The sequence below is a fragment of the Sciurus carolinensis genome, chromosome 4 (genome assembly GCF_902686445.1).
Source record: "Sciurus carolinensis chromosome 4, mSciCar1.2, whole genome shotgun sequence".
NCBI lineage: Eukaryota > Metazoa > Chordata > Mammalia > Rodentia > Sciuridae > Sciurus > Sciurus carolinensis.
The window spans coordinates 171,156,802-171,176,730 of NC_062216.1; the positions used below are offsets into that span (position 1 = coordinate 171,156,802).

General features: G+C 60.7%; 1 protein-coding gene and 1 non-coding gene across 2 annotated transcripts; both read right to left on the reverse strand.

Moving 5' to 3' along the window:
* Positions 1-741: 741 nt before the first annotated feature.
* On the reverse strand, positions 742-17,392 carry Ttll12 (tubulin tyrosine ligase like 12). The gene is made up of 14 exons (XM_047550764.1): positions 17,077-17,392; positions 13,828-13,997; positions 11,424-11,622; positions 10,474-10,633; positions 10,257-10,390; positions 8,302-8,378; positions 6,860-6,976; positions 6,584-6,778; positions 6,160-6,271; positions 5,391-5,542; positions 5,053-5,134; positions 3,622-3,690; positions 2,873-3,011; positions 742-2,341 (listed from the first exon to the last, which is right to left on the reverse strand). Exons 1-14 carry the CDS (start codon positions 17,236-17,238, stop codon positions 2,190-2,192), a joined length of 1,920 nt encoding a protein of 639 aa, XP_047406720.1. The 5' UTR covers positions 17,239-17,392; the 3' UTR covers positions 742-2,189.
* On the reverse strand, positions 12,379-12,485 carry LOC124984185 (U6 spliceosomal RNA). The gene has a single exon (XR_007108639.1). It is a non-coding gene; the product is annotated as a U6 spliceosomal RNA (small nuclear RNA).
* Positions 17,393-19,929: the final 2,537 nt, after the last annotated feature.

Here is a 19,929-nt window from a genome sequence, read left to right on the forward strand (position 1 = left end):
TGGGAGGAGCGGTCTCCACGGCCACCGCGTCAGCTGGACACGGAGGGCCTCCTGGTGGCCTCATGTGGGGTTGTTTTCAGATCCCCAGGAACAGAGACGCACACTTACTCATCACCTCTTAGGGGACGCACGGACCTGATTCTGGTGATCGCGCCTGCCCACCCCTGCCCATTGTGCCACCGGTTTTAGTGACCAGGAGCCAGCAAGAGCACCATCCCTGTTAGGCTTCTGGAAAATCCTGAGGGGCACAGGAAGACCCCTGTAGGGCAGCCCCTGCAGGAAGCAGTGTATGGCCGGGCCACCTGCCCAGCCTCCTGGGCGGCTGTTTTGTGGTTTAACCTCTGAGACCAGCAGATGGCGCCACTGCCACCGCCCTCCTCATGCACTTCATTTGGACCAGGGGAGCTGGGGTTTCCCACCGTTCCCCCTCCTGGACCAGCTCAGGGCAGAGCGTCCCCCAGGGCCACCAGGCCTAAGGGTAGAGCCAGATCTCAAGGCTCCCATGAGCACTGAGGACCCTGGGCATTGGTGGAGCCCAGACGGACCTCAGCTCCACACCCTCTACCACCAGCTGGGAATCGGGACCAGCGCTGGGAAATGGGTCTGTGGGCTGGGGACCTGGAGGTCTAAATGCCCCACACTACATCACAATCTCCACTCTAGGGGACACGGCTGCCACGCCAGGCTAGGCCTGTGCTCCCGCCCAAACCCTAATCGTAACCATAACTCGAGAGGAGCAGCTGCAAAAGAAGGCATATACTTTATTGCAGTACAAATCAAGCGGGCGGGAGGTGGGAGGCCAGCAGCTCCGTCCAGGAGGAAGAACCAGAGGCAGCATCCACCCTGCCCATGACAGCCCTGGCCCTACTGGGCAAAGGGAGGGCAATGCCCAGCTAAAGGGTGAGGGGAGCCAGAGGGGGCCCACGTGCCCGGAGACAGGGACAGGCAGAATGACGTCGAGTTTTGTTATGAGAATTGCTTTTAGCTTCAAAAATGGAACAAACGCCAGATCCCTGTCCCGTTCTCCTGGGCCCCAGGAGTTCCGGAGCAGTGCTTGCCGTCTGCAGTCAGACTGACCCGCTGCACTGCAGCGACACCAGAGCCACTGGCAGCCGCTGGGCACCATGGCACAGGCCTGCGAGCCAGCTGCCCAGAGGCCGAAGCCAGAGAACCACAAGTTCAAGGCCAGCCTGAGCAACTTCGTGAGATCGTGTTCCAAAATAAAAAAGGGCTGGGGATGCAGCTCAGGGGCAGACACCTGTCGAGCAAGTGAGAAGCCCCGAGTCCGATCCCCAAGACCACAAGACAAAACAACGACACGCTGACCATGACTATGAATTCCAGAAACAAAGTTAGGAAAGAACGAAAACTTAACATTTTCTTCCCATAAATTAAAAAACAAAACTCTGACATTTTGACTCTAGACCTCAGTGAAGCCAACACCTGGCTTTAAGGCCCTCCTTGGAATGGATCGCCCTGCTCCGCCACCTCTGCCTGCTGCTCCGCCCCCCACAATTGTCCCTGAGACCCTCGCCAGAGCCTCAGCCTGTCTCAGAGGCTGGTGAGGGGCCCAGTGAGCAGGCGGGCCCTGGGGGGAACCCCACCAGGCCCACTTCCCCAAAATGAGAAGGGAACAGCAAGGGAAAACCCGTGGTCCTCCCGCCCGGAAGTTAGCGGGAGGTCTGCTGGTGAGGTTCTGGTGGAGCGCAGCTGGGCGGTCAGCGGTTTCCCCAGGCTACTCTGGGGCGTGCGTTGCCCTGCTCAGGGGCACCATGAGGCAAGGGGGCTGACGGAAGGAGACCCACGCAGGCCTCATTTACGTAGAGCCCTGTTTCTAAGGAACTCCACCCCCTAACACCTCTGGAACAGCAGCCCCGGAACCAAACTCCAGTGGTACCAGGAACAAAGGCCTGGCCAAGCTGGGGACTCACTAATGCAGTCAGAGGTGAGGGGTGTGGAGGGGGCTTGGGGTAATTTCAGCCCCAGCGACACCCTCACTGACCCACAGCAGAGGCGGGCCCTGAATCCCAGCGGGAGAAGCAGGGACAGGGCTCCGGAGGCAGAGAATTTGGGCTGAGGCTGTGACTTGGACAGGGATGGGAGAAGAGGTGGTGGTGGGTCAGGGACGTGGCAGGAGGAACTCAGAGAACTGAGGCAGGAACTTTGTCCCCGAGGCCAAGCGGAAGGGCCTAGACGAGGCAGGTGACATGGCAACCGCTGGGCTGGTCCAGAAACAGGGTGCTGAAGACGTCGTTGAAGAAGCTGGGGTGGTACCTGCAGGCTCGCTCACAGTCTGGGTTGAAGTTCACCTCCAGGATCTGGGGCTGCATCACTCGCTTCCCTGGGGGCGAGGGCAGCGGGTGAGGCCGGGCGCCTTGCTGCTGGGAGGGCCGGGTCTGTGCAGGCCCTGGGAACGGGCCCCGGGCAGGGCCTGGAACTTGGGTCTCCGGGTTCTGCAGGCTGGCCTGGTACCTGCCCCTGGGTAAAGCAGGAGACGACCCTGGCCCTTGGGAGGGAGAGTACGTCCCTGCAAGCAGATGCCCAGAGTTCAGTCCCAGAGAGGAAGCAGAGGCAGTGCTGGCAGGGCTGGCTGTCACCCAGAGGGCCTGGCCAGGGCTGTATGGGGACAGGTGCTCTCACGAGGGCTCCTGACCTCTTCCCGCCCACCACCCTCCCCTGTCCACTCTGCACAGCGGTGTGTCCCCTCCCAGTGGCCAGGCAGGCCAGGCTGCTCAGTCTAGACTTCCTGGTTGATTCCAGTCCAAGGACGCCTGGCATAGTGGCTGGGGAAGGGGCGCAGGGCCCGCTCTCCCTGCTGGGCATGTCTGTCCAGGGAGGCCTGCACAGTGGGTTGTGGGCTGGGGTCCCTCACCATCAGGGCGGTTGTCCCACTTCAGCATGAGGTCAACGGCATACACGGCCCGGGATGCGGGGTAGTCGCAGAGGCCCAGGGGTGGTGGCTTGGCACATGCCACTTGGAACAGCTCCGTGATGGCCCGGAAGATCTCCGCCTAGGGACGAGGAGGCCAAGTCCAAGGGCCTGCTGGGTCCTGATGCGGGGACTAGCCTCCCACAGCAGCCTCTCAATTCACTGGCCCTGAAAGAGCCCTAGCTCCCAAATGGCCCAAGCCAACCCCTCCCACATCCTGTGCAACTCTAGACCTGTCATGTCACCTCTACCTGACACTGTCCCCTTGTTCTGGGGGTCCACTTTACTTCTGGTGTTGGGGATCAAACCCAGGAACTTGTATTCTAGGCAAGTGCCCCGCCCGTGAGCTACACCCCCAACCCATCTGCCCCAGTACCCCTGGGGCTCACTAGAGGACCCGAGGTCCAGCCCGTCTCCAGTGGGCTCAGGCTGCTGGACCAGGTGGAGCCTGTTGTCCTCTGGCTGTCCCAGGTGCCCAGTGCCTCCCAGGCATTTCCCCCTGCTAAGGAACCCCTGCAGTGCCCCACAGTGCCAGAGTAGGAGGGAGGGGACAGTCCTAGCCCAAGTCATTTCCACCAGCTTCAGCGGGAGGAGGAGGACCTCCAGAGGCACAGAGCCCTCCCAGTCCAGAGGGAGGGGGCTCCTGCAGGACCGCAGTGGGCCTCCTAGCGCCGGAGGAGCTCGGGACTCACCTGGACGCCACTCCAGGGGAACTCTGGGTATTGCTTCTCAAACTCAGGGATGAACTCATTGTAATGTACCTGCAACACATGGGGCCAGGTGCCTGCTCTTGCTCTGACACTTGCTGGGGTCACAGGAGGTCAGCACTGCAGGACAGCATGTGGCCCCAGCCCCTCAGGGTACAAAGGGGAGAAACGAGACTGGGTTCAAACTCTGGGAAAGCATGCCAACCTCCCGAGCCTCCTCTGAAGGGGACTGTGCCTGCCCAGCAAGCTGATTTAGGGGTGCCAGAGGCTGCCACAGGCAGCAGCGTCAGGCTGGCTCAGCACCCCACTCAGGACACCCTGCATGACGCAGAGCCCGGACCCATCTCCAGGTCCACCTTGGCCACGGCACTGCTGAAAAGCAGCCAGGCCTCCACCTGGCCCAGACTCTACGCTGGCTCGCATTTCTTTCAGGGAAGGGCAAGCCAGGGCGAGCCCCACGGAGCCCCGCACGTGGACAGGACACGTCTCCTGCACAGGGCTTCCGGGGATGACACCCCAGGAAGTAGAGGGAAGGGACTCGGCGCCAGCCAGGTTCTGGGGCCCTGATGGCTGTTCTGGGTGCAGGCCTTGAACACGGCCAAGGACCTAAGAGGGACAAGCAGCAGCAGGAGCACGTGGCCTGGCCAGGTGGCAGCTCCCGACCTGCAAGTCCTGCCAGAGGACTTCTTGGGCAGGGGTCAGCAGGGTGCCTCCGAGGATGCCCCACACAGCCCGGTGAACACCGTGGGAACTAGGTGCCAGGGCGCCCCGCTGCTGCACTGGGCAAACCACCCAGGAGCGGGACCTCGGCAGCAGAGTCGCAGGTGTGTGGAGCACACGGTGGCCGTGGCCACACCCACACCACGAGGGCAGCCAGGGTTTGAGTGTCCGGGGACACGCTCACGCTGAGGAGCCCAGGCTGGCCTGGACGGGTGGCGGGGGCGCCCACGTCTCGTCTGACACTTGCTAACTCGCCAGCAGGGCGGAGGGCTTAGGGGCAACGGACGTGCTGCCATCTCTCTTTTCCTCCTCCCAGGACTGCGCTGGTGCTGGCCCAGGTGAGCCGCCTGCAGCCCTGGCTTGATACACCTGGGAAGGTGCGTGGCCCGAGGCCTCCTGGCCGGCGCCCCCAAGCCCCACCTCAGCACCGCCAGGGGCTGCGCGCAGGACAGACACCCAGGGAAGACGAGAGGTGGATCCAGGAAGGGCCCCAGGCCGGCGGGGGCAGGCAGGCGGGTGGGGGGCAGGCCGCAGGCAGCTCTGGGGCCCCATCCGTCCTGTGCTCAGAGCGCTAGAGGGACGGGCTGTCTTCCTGGGCGAGCCCGCTGAGCCCCCACACCCTCGGGCACAGCCCTCTTCAGGTGACGGGCGCCCTGAAGGGACACAGGAACCTGCAGGTGTCTCCTGGTGCCCCACCTGCTTCAGCACCACATCCGGGTCGTAGTTCATGACAGTGAAATGCTTCTCGTAGTCGTCGAGGTCATCAAGTGCGAAGGGCCTGGGGACAGACAGACAGACAGACGGGCTGGCTCCAGGGCTCCGAGCACCTTCCCAGCCCTGCCCCTTCCCACTGCGGGGTGGGGGCCCACGGGGAGCACACTGTGAAGGTTCTGTGACACGCCTGGGCTCGCCCCTGTCCCATCACAGGTCACGGCCACTGCGTGGACACTCGGGAGGGGCAGGGCCCGTCACCACCACCCGATGCCCAGGGGTCAGGCCTGCGTCCCACGGAGGGAGCCCGGGGCCACTCCCACCGGTTGGAAAAGCGCAGCCAGAACACGTCGTAGGCGAACAGCCGCAGCGGCCTCACGGAGCGCAGCAGCACCACGTAGCGCACGTCAAACTTGACGCTGCCCACGTCTTCCCTCAGGAACAGCACGGGGCTCTCCACGTACTTGGACACAACCTGGGGACAGGCGCAGGCTCACTGGCCGCTCCCAGCTCATGGGCAGGACACAGCATGGCGAGATCCCGCACCCTTGGCAGGCTCCTCGGTGTCCACGAGGGACCCTCCTCCCGCCGTTCAGACCCCGCTCTGGCTGGCAGCCCCTCCTCGTGTGCGTCTCCACTTGAGGAGAGAAAACACCCCGAGCTTCAGGGTTTGAAGACAAGATTCTCCCCACAACTCCAGCAACCTGTTCACTGTCCCGAGTGGCCACCAGGGGGACTAAGTCCACCTCCTTCCAGCCCTGGCCTCGTACAGGCGCCCCCTCTGCAGCCACAGCCCGGCCCACCCTCATGGGAGCACCGCCACAGGCCTGGGGGGCTCCGTGTCCACGTCTGGCCACCTGCTCGTGCGCCACCACACCCGGCTACCCCTGGACAGTTCTGAGGATCTTGCTGATCCTACCTGGACTCCGGCACGGCCCCACCCACTGCTGGCAGAGGCACAGTGGAGGGAGGGTGGGGCAATCCCATGTGCCGGGTGACAGTCATGGCAGATACCTGGCCCTGTCTGCAGAGGTCCGGACCCCTGGAGCCCCTCCCGTGGATGGGGCGCCCAGCACCCAGGCCACAGCCCACCTTGGGAGTGCTCTCTCGGTGCCGGATGATGCTGTGCAGGCTCCTGGTGACGTGCGTGTCCAGGCTGCGGGCCAGGTTCCAGGGCTTGCAGATCCAGTGGTTGTCCTCACCCCTGCGGGGAGGAGGTGGCGAGGCTACACCCTGGTGCCTACCCAGCTGGCCAAGCACCCCAGGACCCTGGTCACCACGGGGAAGGCCAACATGCCCTAAGGAGTCCTGGGGACGACGCAGAGGCAGGATCGGAGGTGGGGCCTGGGAGGAGGATTTCAGAGCCTCGGGCGCAGAGGCCCCAGAGAGGTGAGGGTGAGGTGGTCAGCACCCCGCACACAGGAGGGGCTCAGCCAACGAGCAGCTGGGCACCACCACGTGCGGACGGGATGCTGCGGGGGCCTCTGGCAGCCAGGCGCTGGGTCTGGGGGCTCACCGCCTCTCCCGCTGCTGGAAGTAGCTGACGAACTGGGGCAGCTCCGTGCGCAGGTTGAAGGTCCGGGGCAGCCAGGGCGGGCCCTCGGGGCCCCCCGCACGGCGAGCGACGGAGGCCAGGCAGTCCTTCACCGTCAGCAGGCTCTCGCAGGGGAACTGGTTCAGCAGCACCTGCGGGCGCTCCTGGCTGAGGGTCCTGCGGGCGTGGCAGGAACGGAGGCTCAGGGCAGGTGGGCTGGGAGGGCAGCGGGAGCCCGGCAGCTGGGCGGCACCCCACCTGTAGTCCTTGAAGTGCGAGAAGTGGTAGAGGACGTCGGCGTCCGCCTCGCGCGAGGTGAAGGCGAAGCGCGGGTGAGTGAGGTGGCTGAGCACCTGCCGCACGTCCGTGTGGACCCTGGGGAGAGGCAGGCTGAGTGGGGAGCGGCCCGGGCCTCGCCCTCTCCCTCCGCTCGTCTGTGGAGGGACGGAGACCCCGCCTGCCTCGTCTGTCACCAGGATCAACAGACTGAGCTGAGCAAAGGCCGTCCTCCACCTGGAAAAGGAGGCCAGAGCAGATGGATTTCCACAGAGGGTCGAGGCCTCAGCCTCGAAAAGGAGCTCACGCCGCAGGCCCCGCCCAAAGCGGGGACCTGAGAGGCCAGCGTGTGGTCAAGACAAGCGCTGGGGAGGCCTCACTTCCTGCCTGAAGCCCTCTGCGGGGTGGGGACCAGCCCATCGAAGGGTCGAGCTGATGTGAGGGCGGGAGGGGCACAGGCCGAGGAGCCAGGCAGGCAGCGGGGACCCTGGGCTCAGGGGATGGCCAGGCAGGGCAGGGCAGGCCAGGTGGTCAGTCCCCTGAGGTTGGAGAGCTTGAAGGGTGGCTGTGAGCGAGGAGCACGGGTGGGGCCTCCACAAGTTTCAGCCCTGCTGGGCGGTGGGGCAGGGGCAGGGGCAGGGGCAGGGGCAGGCCAGGCCTGCGCCTCAGGAGGAGCCCCTGTGCGGCCTGCATGGCTCCGCCCTCAGGAGAGGGGTCGGGCTCTGTGGCCCGAGCGCAGCGAGCTGCCCATTTCTGGCTGGACCAGGCTGGTGCCCAGGGAGGTGTCTGGGGGTCTCCCACAAGAGGCTGGCACGAAGGCAGAGGCCTGTGTGTCCGGACGGGGTGGGACCTGCCCAGGCCCTGCTCAGCACTGGATGGGCACAGTGCCCGGACTTCTTCCTTCTCCCCAGAGGGACACGTGGTGCTCAGCCATCTGAGACTGAGAAACCGGAATGACCGCCTCCACACGAGGTCCAGCCTGGGCCTGCCCGCTTGGATTTCGTGATCCACCCGTCCACACCTGCAGGCCCCAGGAAGGGCCTCTCCTGGCAGCCCAGGTGATGAGGTACCCAGCACCTCAGCACAGGCACCCCACTTTGGGGAGGGGCCAGCCTGTTCTCAGGTCACAGATGGGCTGGGACGTGGCCTCAGTGCCTGGGGCCAGGGGTGGCAGGGATGGGTGGCACTCCAGCCCAGGGTGTCCTCGCCACAGCGTGTCCACCCCTCTCCATTCCTACTTCCGAGGGTGAGGTCGGGCCCCTGCTGCCTGCTGTTCTCTCTGTGGTCCCGAGATCTCTGTCCAGCACTTTGGCACCGAGCTGCCAGGCCAGGACTCATGTGCCAGGCGTGCTCCAGGGTCTGGGCCGGGGGCAAGTGTGGGAGTCGGCAACTGAGGGGTCCCAGGGCACAGAAGGGGCACCTACTTGAAGATGTGGTCATGGGGACGGGCTGCAGGGCTGATGGCAAGTGGCAGTTTCTCCTTGTTTTCCTCCAAAATGGCCTAGGAGGAAACAGAGGCAGGAACAGACCTCAGTGAAGGGAGCAAGAGAACGTGCCCCCACCCGGCCCTCGGGGGCAGCCCCAGGCCCCTGACTGGGGTTCTGGAGCGCAAGGCCCTGTGGTGCCCTGTGCTCTTTTCTGGTGTCAAAAGAACAAGGTAAACTTTTCAACCTTCCCAGGACTGGCTCCAGGTCACAGGCGTAAGCAGCTGGCAGGCCTGTCTGAGGGGGGCTGAGGGTCCCAGGGGAGCCCTGAGGCTGTTCCCAGCATATGCTGTCATATGCTGTCACAGGTTAAAATCTGCCCACAGGGACTCACAGCCAGACCCGGGCCTTGGGAAGGCACCCACCGCGAGTGCGGCCCGGCCCCAGGGAGTTACTTCTCAGCACCAGCTCCAGGGAGTCAGCCTCCGAGAGGCGGGAGGCTCCAGCAGCCCAACGGGGCCCACAGCCAGCAGGGTCCCTGGGCACGTGGCACCTGGGGCAAGCTCAGCCCCAGGAGCTGCAGACCTCCCAGCCCTGTGAGCCCCCGAGCCCAGCCAGAGCTCAGCGCCCAACCGCTCCCGACACGGAAACCGAGGCAGGTGACAGGTTTGCTGCTGTGAGCTGCTAGGGTCTGGCCGTTAGCTGGTGGCCACGGTGAAGCCGGGCTGGCCCGTCTCCTGTCGGCACAGAGCTTCCCCAGCAGGAAGAGAACTGCCCGCCACGAACAGCCTCAAGGCCTCGACGCAACTGTCCCCAGGCATCCTCACAACTGGTCCCCTGATCGGCTCGCTGCACAGGCCAGAGTCCATCCAGCACACCACAGGCATGGGCGTGCCTCTGGTCCAACGAGGGTAGCCCCTTGGCTGGTGTGGGCCACTTGGGCACCACTGGCTTCCACTGAGGTGCTGCCAGACCCAGGACCAGGCCCACGCCCACCCCTGCCCACTGGTGGCACTGCCAGCCGCCCAGTTCAAGCCCGTCCTCTGGCTCCCAGACACGGCGGAAGGGGTGCAGTCCGTGGCCTCTGCCCATGGACGACGGCAGAGGACAGCGTGCTCCACAGGGCGGGACCCCACGGGCAGGGCGGGAGGCTGGGGCAGAGGCCGTGTTCTCCAGGATCCACTCCTTCCCTGGGCCTCAACCACCCAGTCCACAGCCAGCAGCCCTGGTGCCGGGCCTGTGTGGCCTCTCACCACCGGCCAGGCACTTGAGTGGGCCAGCAGCATCTTGGTGGGGCCCTGACCAGGAGGCTGCCCACAGAGGGAGCATGGCTTCGATTTTGGGGACAGTGACAAGGAGCACTATGGGCGAGGGTCTGCCTGCAGGGGGCTGGGAAAGGGACCACAGCGTGTGGAACCTGCTCGGCCTGCTGGTCCCGGGCTTCTCCTTCCTCAGTCACCCTAAGCGGGTCAGGCCATCTGTCCTGAGCACAGGACCTTCCCGTCACACTCCTGAGTCTCATGACATCCCTTCAGACAGCGTTTCCCATGTTAGGCATCCCGGGGCACCCAGGTGACCAAGGTGTCGGGACGGTGAGTGAGGCTCCAGGTAAACACCATGCCACCTGGCAAGGGGACTCCAGCACCTGGAGATCCTGGTGTCCACAGTGGTCCCAGAACCAGTCACCTGAGGCCACCCAGGGGAGCCCAGGCTCACGACTCCCTCCCTAATGAGCACCCGCCATGCCCTGCGAGGACCAGCTCCCATGTCCAAGCCACGTGGCCACAGGCTGCCTGCTCCAGCTGAGATCTGTTCCCAGATGTCCCCAGATGCCTCCCGACTCCGTGAGCAGCTCAGGCCAGTACCCAGCGGTACTCAGTAACGTGGTGACCAGATGGAGAGCCTTCAGCAGCCACCAAGCACACGGCTGGGGTCAACGAGGCGGCGGGCCACACCTGGTAGTACTCGGCGGGCGGCTCGGGCGTGGAGGAGCTGAGGTCCGACAGGTCGGCGGGGGCCCAGGGCAGCAGCATGCACTTCCGGACCAGAGCGTCTGCCTCTCCATAGGCAAAGTCCCGGGTCACCTCCTCTGCGCCAAGACACGCGTGCCCGTGAGTGGGGGCGTTAAGAGGCTGGCGAGGCCCCTCCCTCGGGTGGCGGGCACCGACTTACCGCCGGTGTCCAGGTCCCTCAGCGGCCACAGCAGCGTGTAGGCCACCTGCTGGGGCGTGTAGAAGAAGGGCGCCGTGGCGAAGCTGGGAACGTCCGCGTGCTGGATCCGCGAGCCGAACTCGTCCATGATGTACCACACCGGCACCTTCTCCTCGGCCGTCTGTGGGCAGGGCACAGCAGCGACCCTCACCCACACGTCCACGCCTGCCCCTTCTGCCCGGCGCCCTCCAACTGCCCACCTGCTGCGGCCCACGGAAGTATGGGGTGCCTAGCTCTCCTGAGCCTGGTGGGTCAGCCCAAGTCCCTCCTGGGCAGAGGTCCTGCCCCTGTAGATCAGTGTGACAACTTGTGTGGTCCAAGGGCACTGGTCCCGTCAACACGTGGATGTGCCTGGACTTTACGTGTGGAGGGGAGGGGTGGCTGAGTTCAGGGAAGGCTTCCTGGAGGCGGCGGCATCGAGGCTGAATTACAAGAAGCGAGTATGGCTTCTCAAACTGAGTGGCGAGGGCTGGGCCTGCAGAGCCCCAGGTGGTGAGGACGTGGGGACAGGCCAACAGGGCTAGGCCCTGCTCCCAGGGGTGACACAGAGTCACAGAGAACGGAAGGGAACAGGGCAGAGGCCGCAGAGTTGTCTAGGCTCAGGTGAGGGGTCCGAGGGCTGGGGCCTCTCCTGTGAGGCCTGGGACTGAGCGTGCTTTCCATGGGCCACAGGAGAAAACGCCCCTTCCAGAGGTGACCCTGGACTGTGCCCAAGGAGAGCAGACCCCGACCCAGAAACCCAAGCCGTGGCCCTGGACCCCTGCTGGCCAGGCAGGCCCACCTCCTCCACAACGCAGCCGCCCACTGAGCACTACCAGGTGTGGCCCCTCAGACCCCACTAGCCCTGACAGCCCAAGGCCACAAAGGCTCTGCCTGTGCTGCCCTCCCCTGGGGCCCAGTGGCTGGCTTACCCCGTGGGCCACCTGGTAGGTCTGGTTGAACTTCCACATCTCTTCCAGCACCAGGGCCACAGCCTCTGTGCTGGGCAGCTCACCATGAAACTCAATGCCCATCAAGGCGGCCATGCGGTGCAGCAGCCCTGGCACCTGCTGTAGCTGCTGGCGGGCATGCTCCACACGACACGTCCAGGCGTGGTCGATGAGGAAGATGCTGTAGACACACACGTGAGCTGCCAGGCAGGCACGGCAAAAAGGGAAAGGGGGAAGAGGACTAGAAGGGAGAAGAGACCCAGGGCTGTGGCCAGGTCCTGGCACCAATCCTTCTGAGACTCGGTTTCCCCAGCACCATAGTTACGGATGGGTTTCAGCCAAGACTGCAGTTCTGTCACTCAGAATATGGCCCTGAGCAAGTCACCCCCTCCAAGCTCTAATGCAGGTCAGTCGGGGTCCCACTTCCCAAGACTAGGTGGCTGTGAGCATCACATGGGTCTAGAGAACCAGCGCCAGGGAGACCAATGAAGAGGAAGCGGATGGGGGAGGGAGGGCTGGGAGCCGGTGACTGAAGTGCCACAATGAAACCCACTGTTCTGTTAATTGGAGCCGGTGGGGGGGCCACGCCTGCCATCCCAGCAGTTTGGGAGGCTGAGGCAGGAGGATCAAGTTCAAAGCCAGCTCAGCAGTTTAGCAAGGTCCTAAGCAACTCAGCAAGACCCTGTCTAAATAAAATATTAAAAAGGGCTGGTGGTGATGCGACTCAGTGGTTAAGTGGCCCTGGGTGCACCCTGGTACCAAAAAAAAGTGCTAATTGGAAAAAGAATACCTCCAAATATCCAGCACTTTTTTTTTTTTTTTGTAGATTACAAGAATATTTTCGTATGAAAGTTACATTTCAATATTGGATATTACTCATCGCACCCTGAGTCTTATTTTTGAGAATATACAATTATGAGCCCTCTAAAAGGCTGCACAAAACACGGAACGCTTCACGAATTTGCGTGTCATCCTTGCACAGGGGCCATGCTGATCTTCTCTGTATGGCTCCGATTTTAGTGCACGTGCTGCCGAAGCGAGCGCTATCCAGCACTCTTGACTAGGCTGCGAGCTGGCGAGAAGCAACAGCGGTCACTCATGTGAGCACCCACGCTGGCCGAGTGGCTGGAGACAGGCTCGGTTCCCCGTGCCCACCTTGCTCCCTACAGGGGCAGGCGCTAGGCTAAAGCAAAGGCCCTCACACTGGGCGGCTGCAGCAGGTGGGCAAAGGAGCCGCCACTCAGAACGTGCCCACGCACACCAGGCTTCTGGAGGGAGCGGCTGTGAGCCCACAGGCACGTAGCTCCGGCAAGATCATGGTGGGCAGGGTGCGCCCGCTGCAGGTCTGAGGCCAGGCCTGCTTGCCACCCCCGGGACGGGGCTGCCGGGTGTGGGGCCCTGCTCGCTTAGGAGGCTCCAAATGCTCAACTGCCCCACGGGCGAGGGAGCCCCTGGCTGAATCCATCCCCCTTTAACGTGAAAGGGACAGGTATCGCGCTGGTCCCCAGGTTCAGGGCAAGTTCAGGAGCGTTTATTTTGCTGTGCTTACATTTTGTTTTTTGGTTTGTTGCATATCCTGAAACAAATGGAGGTTTGGAGAGAAGACTCCACAGCACAGGGCAGAGCCGGGCCCTCGAAGATGTATGCAGGAGGGACCCTGGGCAAGTGTGACCCCGTGGGCAGGGTGTGTGGTGAGGGCCAAGTGCCACGTGAGCTGCGGTGGCTGCTGGCATGAGTCACCAGGCCTGGGCCCAGGTGCACGCAGGGCTCACTGCACTGGGAGCCAAGGAAGCCTGGGCCCCAGAGTGATGGGGGAAGGGTGCTGGGCTGGTGGAGGAGGTGGCAAGAGCTCTGCGGGAGACAGGTCAGCAGGTCTGATTCCAACAAGGACTCTGACAGGAGACAGGATGCCCTGGGCAGGACCAGCTCTGCTCTGGGTCTCAGAGAAGCCACGCTCAGGAACAGGCACCTGCAGCACCCTCATCCACCCAAATGCTTCAGCAAAACCAGCATCTCACTGAGTTGCTTAGTGCCTCACTTTTGCTGAGTCTGGCTTTGAACTCATGATTCTCCTGCCTCAGCCTCCCGAGCTGCTGGGATTACAGGTGTGCACAATGCTGGCCAAAACCCAGAGTCTTATACCCCATAAGGGACCACTGTGACAATGGTGAGATCACAGGCAGGCGCTCAGGGGCCGTCAAGTGTTGGGGCAGACACTACCCTGCAGCCCTGGGTTGTCCTAGAACTGAGCAATAGGAAGCACACAAGTGCTTACAGTGAGTTTCACTCCAGCAGTCAAAATTTTGGTGCAAGCTCTGTAAAAGCAGGTCAGACCCTGGAGGAGGCGGCGGAGGCGCCACCATGAATTCCGGGCCTGGGATCCTACCTGTTGGGGTCTGCAGCCTGAAGCCCGCTCTCGCTGGTCACAATGACCTTGTAGCACAGCTCACCCCCAGGGTTGGGCTGCTTCCTCCGTGCTTCCCCAGCGGCCGGATCCTCCTCCTCCTCCACCTCCTCCACCTGCATTATCCCGAACATCTCCCCTGCGTCGAAGACCTGGGGCCAGAGCATGGGTCAGCAGGTGTGGGGCAGAGACCCTACCCCTGACCACCCACCACAGCCGCGACTGCTGCCGGGGGCCTGACTCCTCTGAGGAGCAGACCTATTTACTACCCAACCCACCCACAAAACCCACCAAGTGGGTAAATGGAGGCTCCTAGAACATCACAGGAGGTCACCCATGCTGTTCTCACGCCATCGCCCCAGGCACGTGGGACCCCATGCGTGCAAAAGGACTGTTTATGTGGTGGAAAGCTCTCTAGCCTAGGTCTCCCGCTTTCTAGGGACGAGGTCCCAATGGCAGAGGGTGGCTCTGGTCACACTGGAGGTGAATGGGGGTCAGGGTCCTGGTGGCTGGGGAGCATGTCCCTCTCACCAGAAGTGATCTAACACCAGAGTAGCTGAGGCCCTGTCACCCTGTCAGCCCAGACAATAGCCCAGGGCTGGCAAGAAACAGCTGAGGGGTCTGGAGCCATCCTCAGGGCAGAGTGCGTTTCCCTGGCCAAGGACAATTCAAGTCCCTTAGCAGGTCTCCTCTCATGGGCTTTGGAGCCAGGCTGGTCCTGGTTCCTGCCACCAGCTGGTGATGAGGTGGGGGGGGTGTCTTCGGACTCTGCACCTGGGCATGAACGGCTCTCCCACTTCCTACACCTCTGTCTAGTGGGTGCAACTGGACCACCTCAAGGGGGTGCTGGGGGCTAGGTGGTTTGCACACCCAAGGGCTCAGAATGGGCCTGGACCACAGGAGGGCTTTAGAAACACGTGGTCCCAGCACATTCTGTGGCTGTTTCTTCCCTTTGAAGGGGTCACCTCCTTCAGGGACTGCTTTGGGGATTAGAGTGTACATTAGGTTCTGACATGCAGAGGGGACTTGACTGTGGTCCTCCCTGAAACCTCTTGCCACTTGGGCAGCTGGACACCAGCTACCTACTCAGGCACAGGCGGCATTTGGGCTGTGGTCAGGACTGGCACTCCATGGTCATGAGGAAGGCCATCCGAGCACCAGGTGGGTGGCTGAGGCCTGGAGAGCAAGAGTTGGTTTCTGGATAGGACACAGGGGTGAACTCCCAAAGGCGGGGCTCTGGGGAGGTGGAGGAAAGGAAGTCCAGGAGCGGGGACGGCTGCGCAGGGTGGAGCAGACCTGCTGCTCAGCGGGGCAGCCTGGCCTCGGTTAAGCCTGGGCTGGAGCCCGGGGCTCGTTTGCCCGGTGCTCCCAAATCCTCGGCTGTCCCTTGCAAGCCCTCTGGGCCTGCCTGATCCTGGCGTACTCCCCCCTGTGGAGACAGCAAGGGGAGCGGTTGCCAGTGGGAAGGCCACGCAGGAGTTGGACTGGGGTGGTGGGCCAGCGCCCTTCTCTACGGCAGGTGCTGGTTTTGGTGGCACGTTCCCTCCCACCTCACACCTGGGCCCTCAGAGCAGGTCTCACTCTGTGACAATGGCTGCAGGTTTGTGTCTGGCATCTTGGTGACTCAGCTCCGTTGGTAATGGCTTGGGAGCTTAATGGAAAATCACTGGCTGACCCTGTGGAGGGCACAGCAGCCAGGGTGGCCAAGGAAGAGAGGACATGACACTGGGACCATCCTCTATGTACTGCCCAATGGTGGCTGAGTCCTCAGCTCCCTGCGAGTCCCCAGCCAGCCAGGTGCACCTGTCCCACCACTCGTGCTTTCCACATGAGGCCAGGACTTCCATGGCGAGCGACCTGCCCTTGTGAGGACCTACCACTGCTGAGGCAGGCCGGGCTGGGGCCAGCGCATTGCCACACTGTCCTCCTTTCTCTCAGCACGACAGGATCCTAACAAATTGGGGCCCTCCCACCCCAGCCTGCACAGGTCTGGAAAAGTCCTCAAAAAATGGTGCCAGAATTAAGGTCAAGGGTGATGGGAAGAAAATCGTGCCACAGAACACCTGTCCCGTGAGGTGGTGCCACTGCCATGGCACCTTTTTAAAAACCAAATACAGATGCTCCACTTAGGATGAAACCTCCACTCTACGTTGAAACAGCATAGGCTAAAGAGGCATCCACACCCACAACCGCTAGACACCAGAGCCACACGGCGGCTGCCTCTCCCTTCGTGATCTCCAGGCTGCGGGGAGCTGGGGCCTGCTGGTACTGCCCACATTTTAGAAATGATTGCATAGCTAGCTCAGGAAATGGGCAAATTCAAAATTCAAAGGGCAGTTCCAACCAAAAGCTCACCTGTTGTAGGGGGGAACGATCTGGTCCAGCTAGGAATACTCAGGGAGGGAAGCTGGCTGAGAGGGCCAGGTAGTTCAGCAATCAAGCTCGTGGGACTCCCAATTTCTGGCCCGGAGTCATCTGCACCACTAAGCAGTCCAGGCTTTAGAGGCTGTGTTCTGCAGAGGAGCCTGGCTCCCGCTAGGGAAAGGCCCCATCTGGCACCTGCCTCTCAGTCAAAATGAGCAGGAGACCTCCGAAGGCACAGGTTAGAGCAGGCAGGCACACAGGAGTTGACCCCACAAAGAGAAGTCCAGAAAGCTCTAACCCTTCATTTTTCCTGTAACTTCTTTCCCTATCTCCCTCCACCTCAAATCTTATTCTCCAAAATGAAGGTGAGCTGCACCCAAACCAAACGAAGAAACATTTAAGGCGTCTACAAACCAAAGAGCTAAAGCTGCACAATTCATGGGCTGAGAGAAATTTCTGGGCTTGAGTCTGACAGATCTTGGGTGAGCCCCTGTTTTCTTATCTGTACATGGAGCGATGGGCCCTACGCCTCACAGGGTTGCTTGGGGCCAGGACACAAGAGGCGCCCAAGCCCTATTTCCAGTTCCCAACGCAACCCTGGCCGGCCTGGGCCTCGGAGGATCGGGGACAGGGTCAGATCTCTTGCTCTAACTCTGGCCCCAAACTCCAGGCGGCTCCTGCATCGCCGAGGGGCAGAGTCTAAGTCGCCCACCGCGTCCCCCGCGCACCACCCTTGCGACTGCGCGCGCCCAGGTCCCGCCGCCTCCCGCCTGGCGCGCACGTGCCGGCCAGGGCCGCGCGCTTCCCGGCGGGCTCCGGAGCGGCCAAGCGCCCGTCTCCCGGCCGTGGGCCCCGCCCGGCCCGCACCTCGTGCTCCAGCTTGTGCAGGAGGCGGCCCCAGTACCGCTCCGGGACGCCCGAGGCGCGCAGCGCCGGGCCGTGCAGCGCCACGAACTCGGCCAGGGCCCGCGCGCCCTCCTCCGGTGTCCGGCCCGGGCTACCGTGCTCCGGCCCCGGTCCGGCTTCCATGGCGCCTCGGCCCGAGCCAGCGCCAGCGCCAACTGCGGAGCCGCCGCCCGCGGGCCGGACCCGCCCGCCAAGCCGCCGCCCCGCCTCCTGCTCCACTCCGCCCGCCCCGGCGCGAGGCCGGGACCCAGGGGCCCTCGTGCGTCGGCGGGAGCGCGCGCGCGCGTGCGTGCGTGCCCGCGACAGGGGCGCCGAGCTGCCGGCGTGTGCGCACGCGCCCCGGGGGCGTGTCTCTTCTCAGGCTGCGGCTGCCCCAGGGGATGCCGGGAGGGCGGGATTATGCGCCCACGCGATCAGAACCGGAAGGGGCGGTCATGCAGGGGCAGGTGGGGCCGTGACCTCACTTGCCTGGCTTGTAAAGCCCCGGGGGTGGGAGGAGTTGTCAGAGCCTTTTAGTTTTCCTGAATTTAGGTGCTGCCAGGTCGTGGTCCATCTCAATTTCCTTATATTGGAATAGTAGTTGAGCCAGTTAAAACGAGGCGTACCATCAATCCTTTCTTGTAAATTGAGATGTTAGTTGGGAATGTAGTGTAGGGGTAGCCTACGTGCATGAGGTTCTGGGTTCCATCCTCAGCCCCGCATTAAAAAGATCAACTGAAGAAACCCGAAAATAAACAAGTTGAGATGTTACAAAGTGCAATTTAAAAACATTTAAAAATCATTCGCGGTTGAACGCTTATTGGTTTTCAGTTCTGTTATGCCAATTGGATGCATATCATTTGCATAACTTTGTAATGATTGTTTGCTAACAAGCTCAAATCTGAAATTTTTTTGGGTGCTTCAGTTTCTCCGGGTCTGTGACCGATGTCGGTAATCCCAGCTGTTCCGGAGACTGAGGCAGTAGGATGGCAAGTTCAAAGCTAGCCTGGGAAACAGCCAGATCCTGTCTCAAAATTTAAAAAATTAGAAAAAAAATTTTTTTGAACTAATATTGAACAAAATACCCCAATTTAGAGGACTCGTTCATTGCCACTGTGGGACTCAGACTGGTCTGTAAAGGCTCAGACTTCCAAACTTCAGCTACTGAGGGTGCAGAGAAAAAAAACAAAACAAAACAAAACACCTTTACTGCCACATTCAAGTGCTTTTTTTGTAGAAAAAGCAATTTGATCTAAATGAACAGTCATGATTCACAGTGGAAGGTGAACCTACTTGCACAACTGCACATGTCAATTTGTTTTCAAGGGCAGTCTTCTTAAAATACTTACAAAGCTTCCAAATCAGAAATACATCATCTGATTTGTGGTTGGTGAGCTTTTTGGCCTTCATGGTGGAAGGTCAAGTTCAACATTTTGTGGAAGTTTCACTTTCACAATCAACTTTTGTAATGTACAAAGTTGCTCCCCCTGACCTTTCCGGTGCAGCCATTTTCCCCGCCTCCCAACCACTTGTCAGTCTGTGAACATCCTAGCTAGCTATTGGTTCATCAGTCAGCTTGCAAGTGTCCTTCTTGATATTGGTCCCCTGTTAGCTCTGCAGAATACAATGGAATACAACGGCTTTACTGTAGCTACCCCGCCATCTCTCCTCATCTTTCTTTCCTACTCACTTTGTCTATCCTCCTGGCTTTCACACTCTCTCTAGCATGCCCCCTTTCTCTTCCCTTTCTTTTCCTCTCATTTTCTCTCTTACCCTGCAGGGAGACACTCTGTTTGCTTAATAAACTCCCTTATGTGATTTCCCGTGTCCGGCGTGGTTTCCGTGGGATCCCTGACAACTTTGAGTAATGGAAATTCAGAATGTAATTTTAAGGTAGAATTTAATTCAATTTATTAAAAATTTTAAGTTTAATTTTAAACGTGTTGGTTTTAAAAGTGTATTGTTCCTGGAAAGGTTTATTGCACATAAGGAAAAGTACATGAGTTAATAAATAAATGGGATTTATACCATGTTAAAATGGACAAATCGACTGTGCCCAGTGTTCAGCCTTCTCTACTACCTAGAGCAGGGCCACTCAGCCTGTTTCCCAGGCTTGCTTTATGTGCCCCTTACCAATAATTTCCCTGTGGCTTTGTGTTTCTCACAGTGCACAAAACAGGCACAATCGGGGCAAGTAGGCAGGGCGACCAGGACCTCTTGGAACAGTCAGTAAATGGCAATCTTGGAATTAGGTAGAAGTATTGTCTTTTCCACAGACCTGGTCATTACTGAAAAATTGAGGCCTGGCCATGTCATTTGACTCTATTATTTATCATGAGATAGATTCTTATCCTGTATAATTAAACAGCTCTTACTTACAATAATTGTTTTATGAACAACCATATGTTGCACTAATCGACAAGTTATCTCTGACCCTTCCATCTTCCTCACCCTTTAAATCAGTCTGAGGTTAACTCGCTTCGAGGGATAGTAAATCCAACTCAAACTGGCTTAAAAAAAGTGTATTTATTGGCTCATATAAAGAACTTCATTTGGGATTCAGGCATAGCTTGGTTGAGGGGCTCAAACAACGTCACTGGGATCCAGGTTTCTGTCTTGTCTCTCCTCTGTTCCCTGTGCATTGACTTCCTCTCCAACAGGCTTTCCCCTTATAGTGCAGTAGCTCCAGCCCCTGCCCTCCCACTGGGGAAGAAGCCTAGTCGCACTGATTCTCAGGGTTTTTCAGGTAAATAGCTAGAACCAGGAGACTGATGCTCTGAGCGTGTAGGCCTGTTTTACATGCTCCTCCCCAGTGTCAATCCAGTGTATCAGACC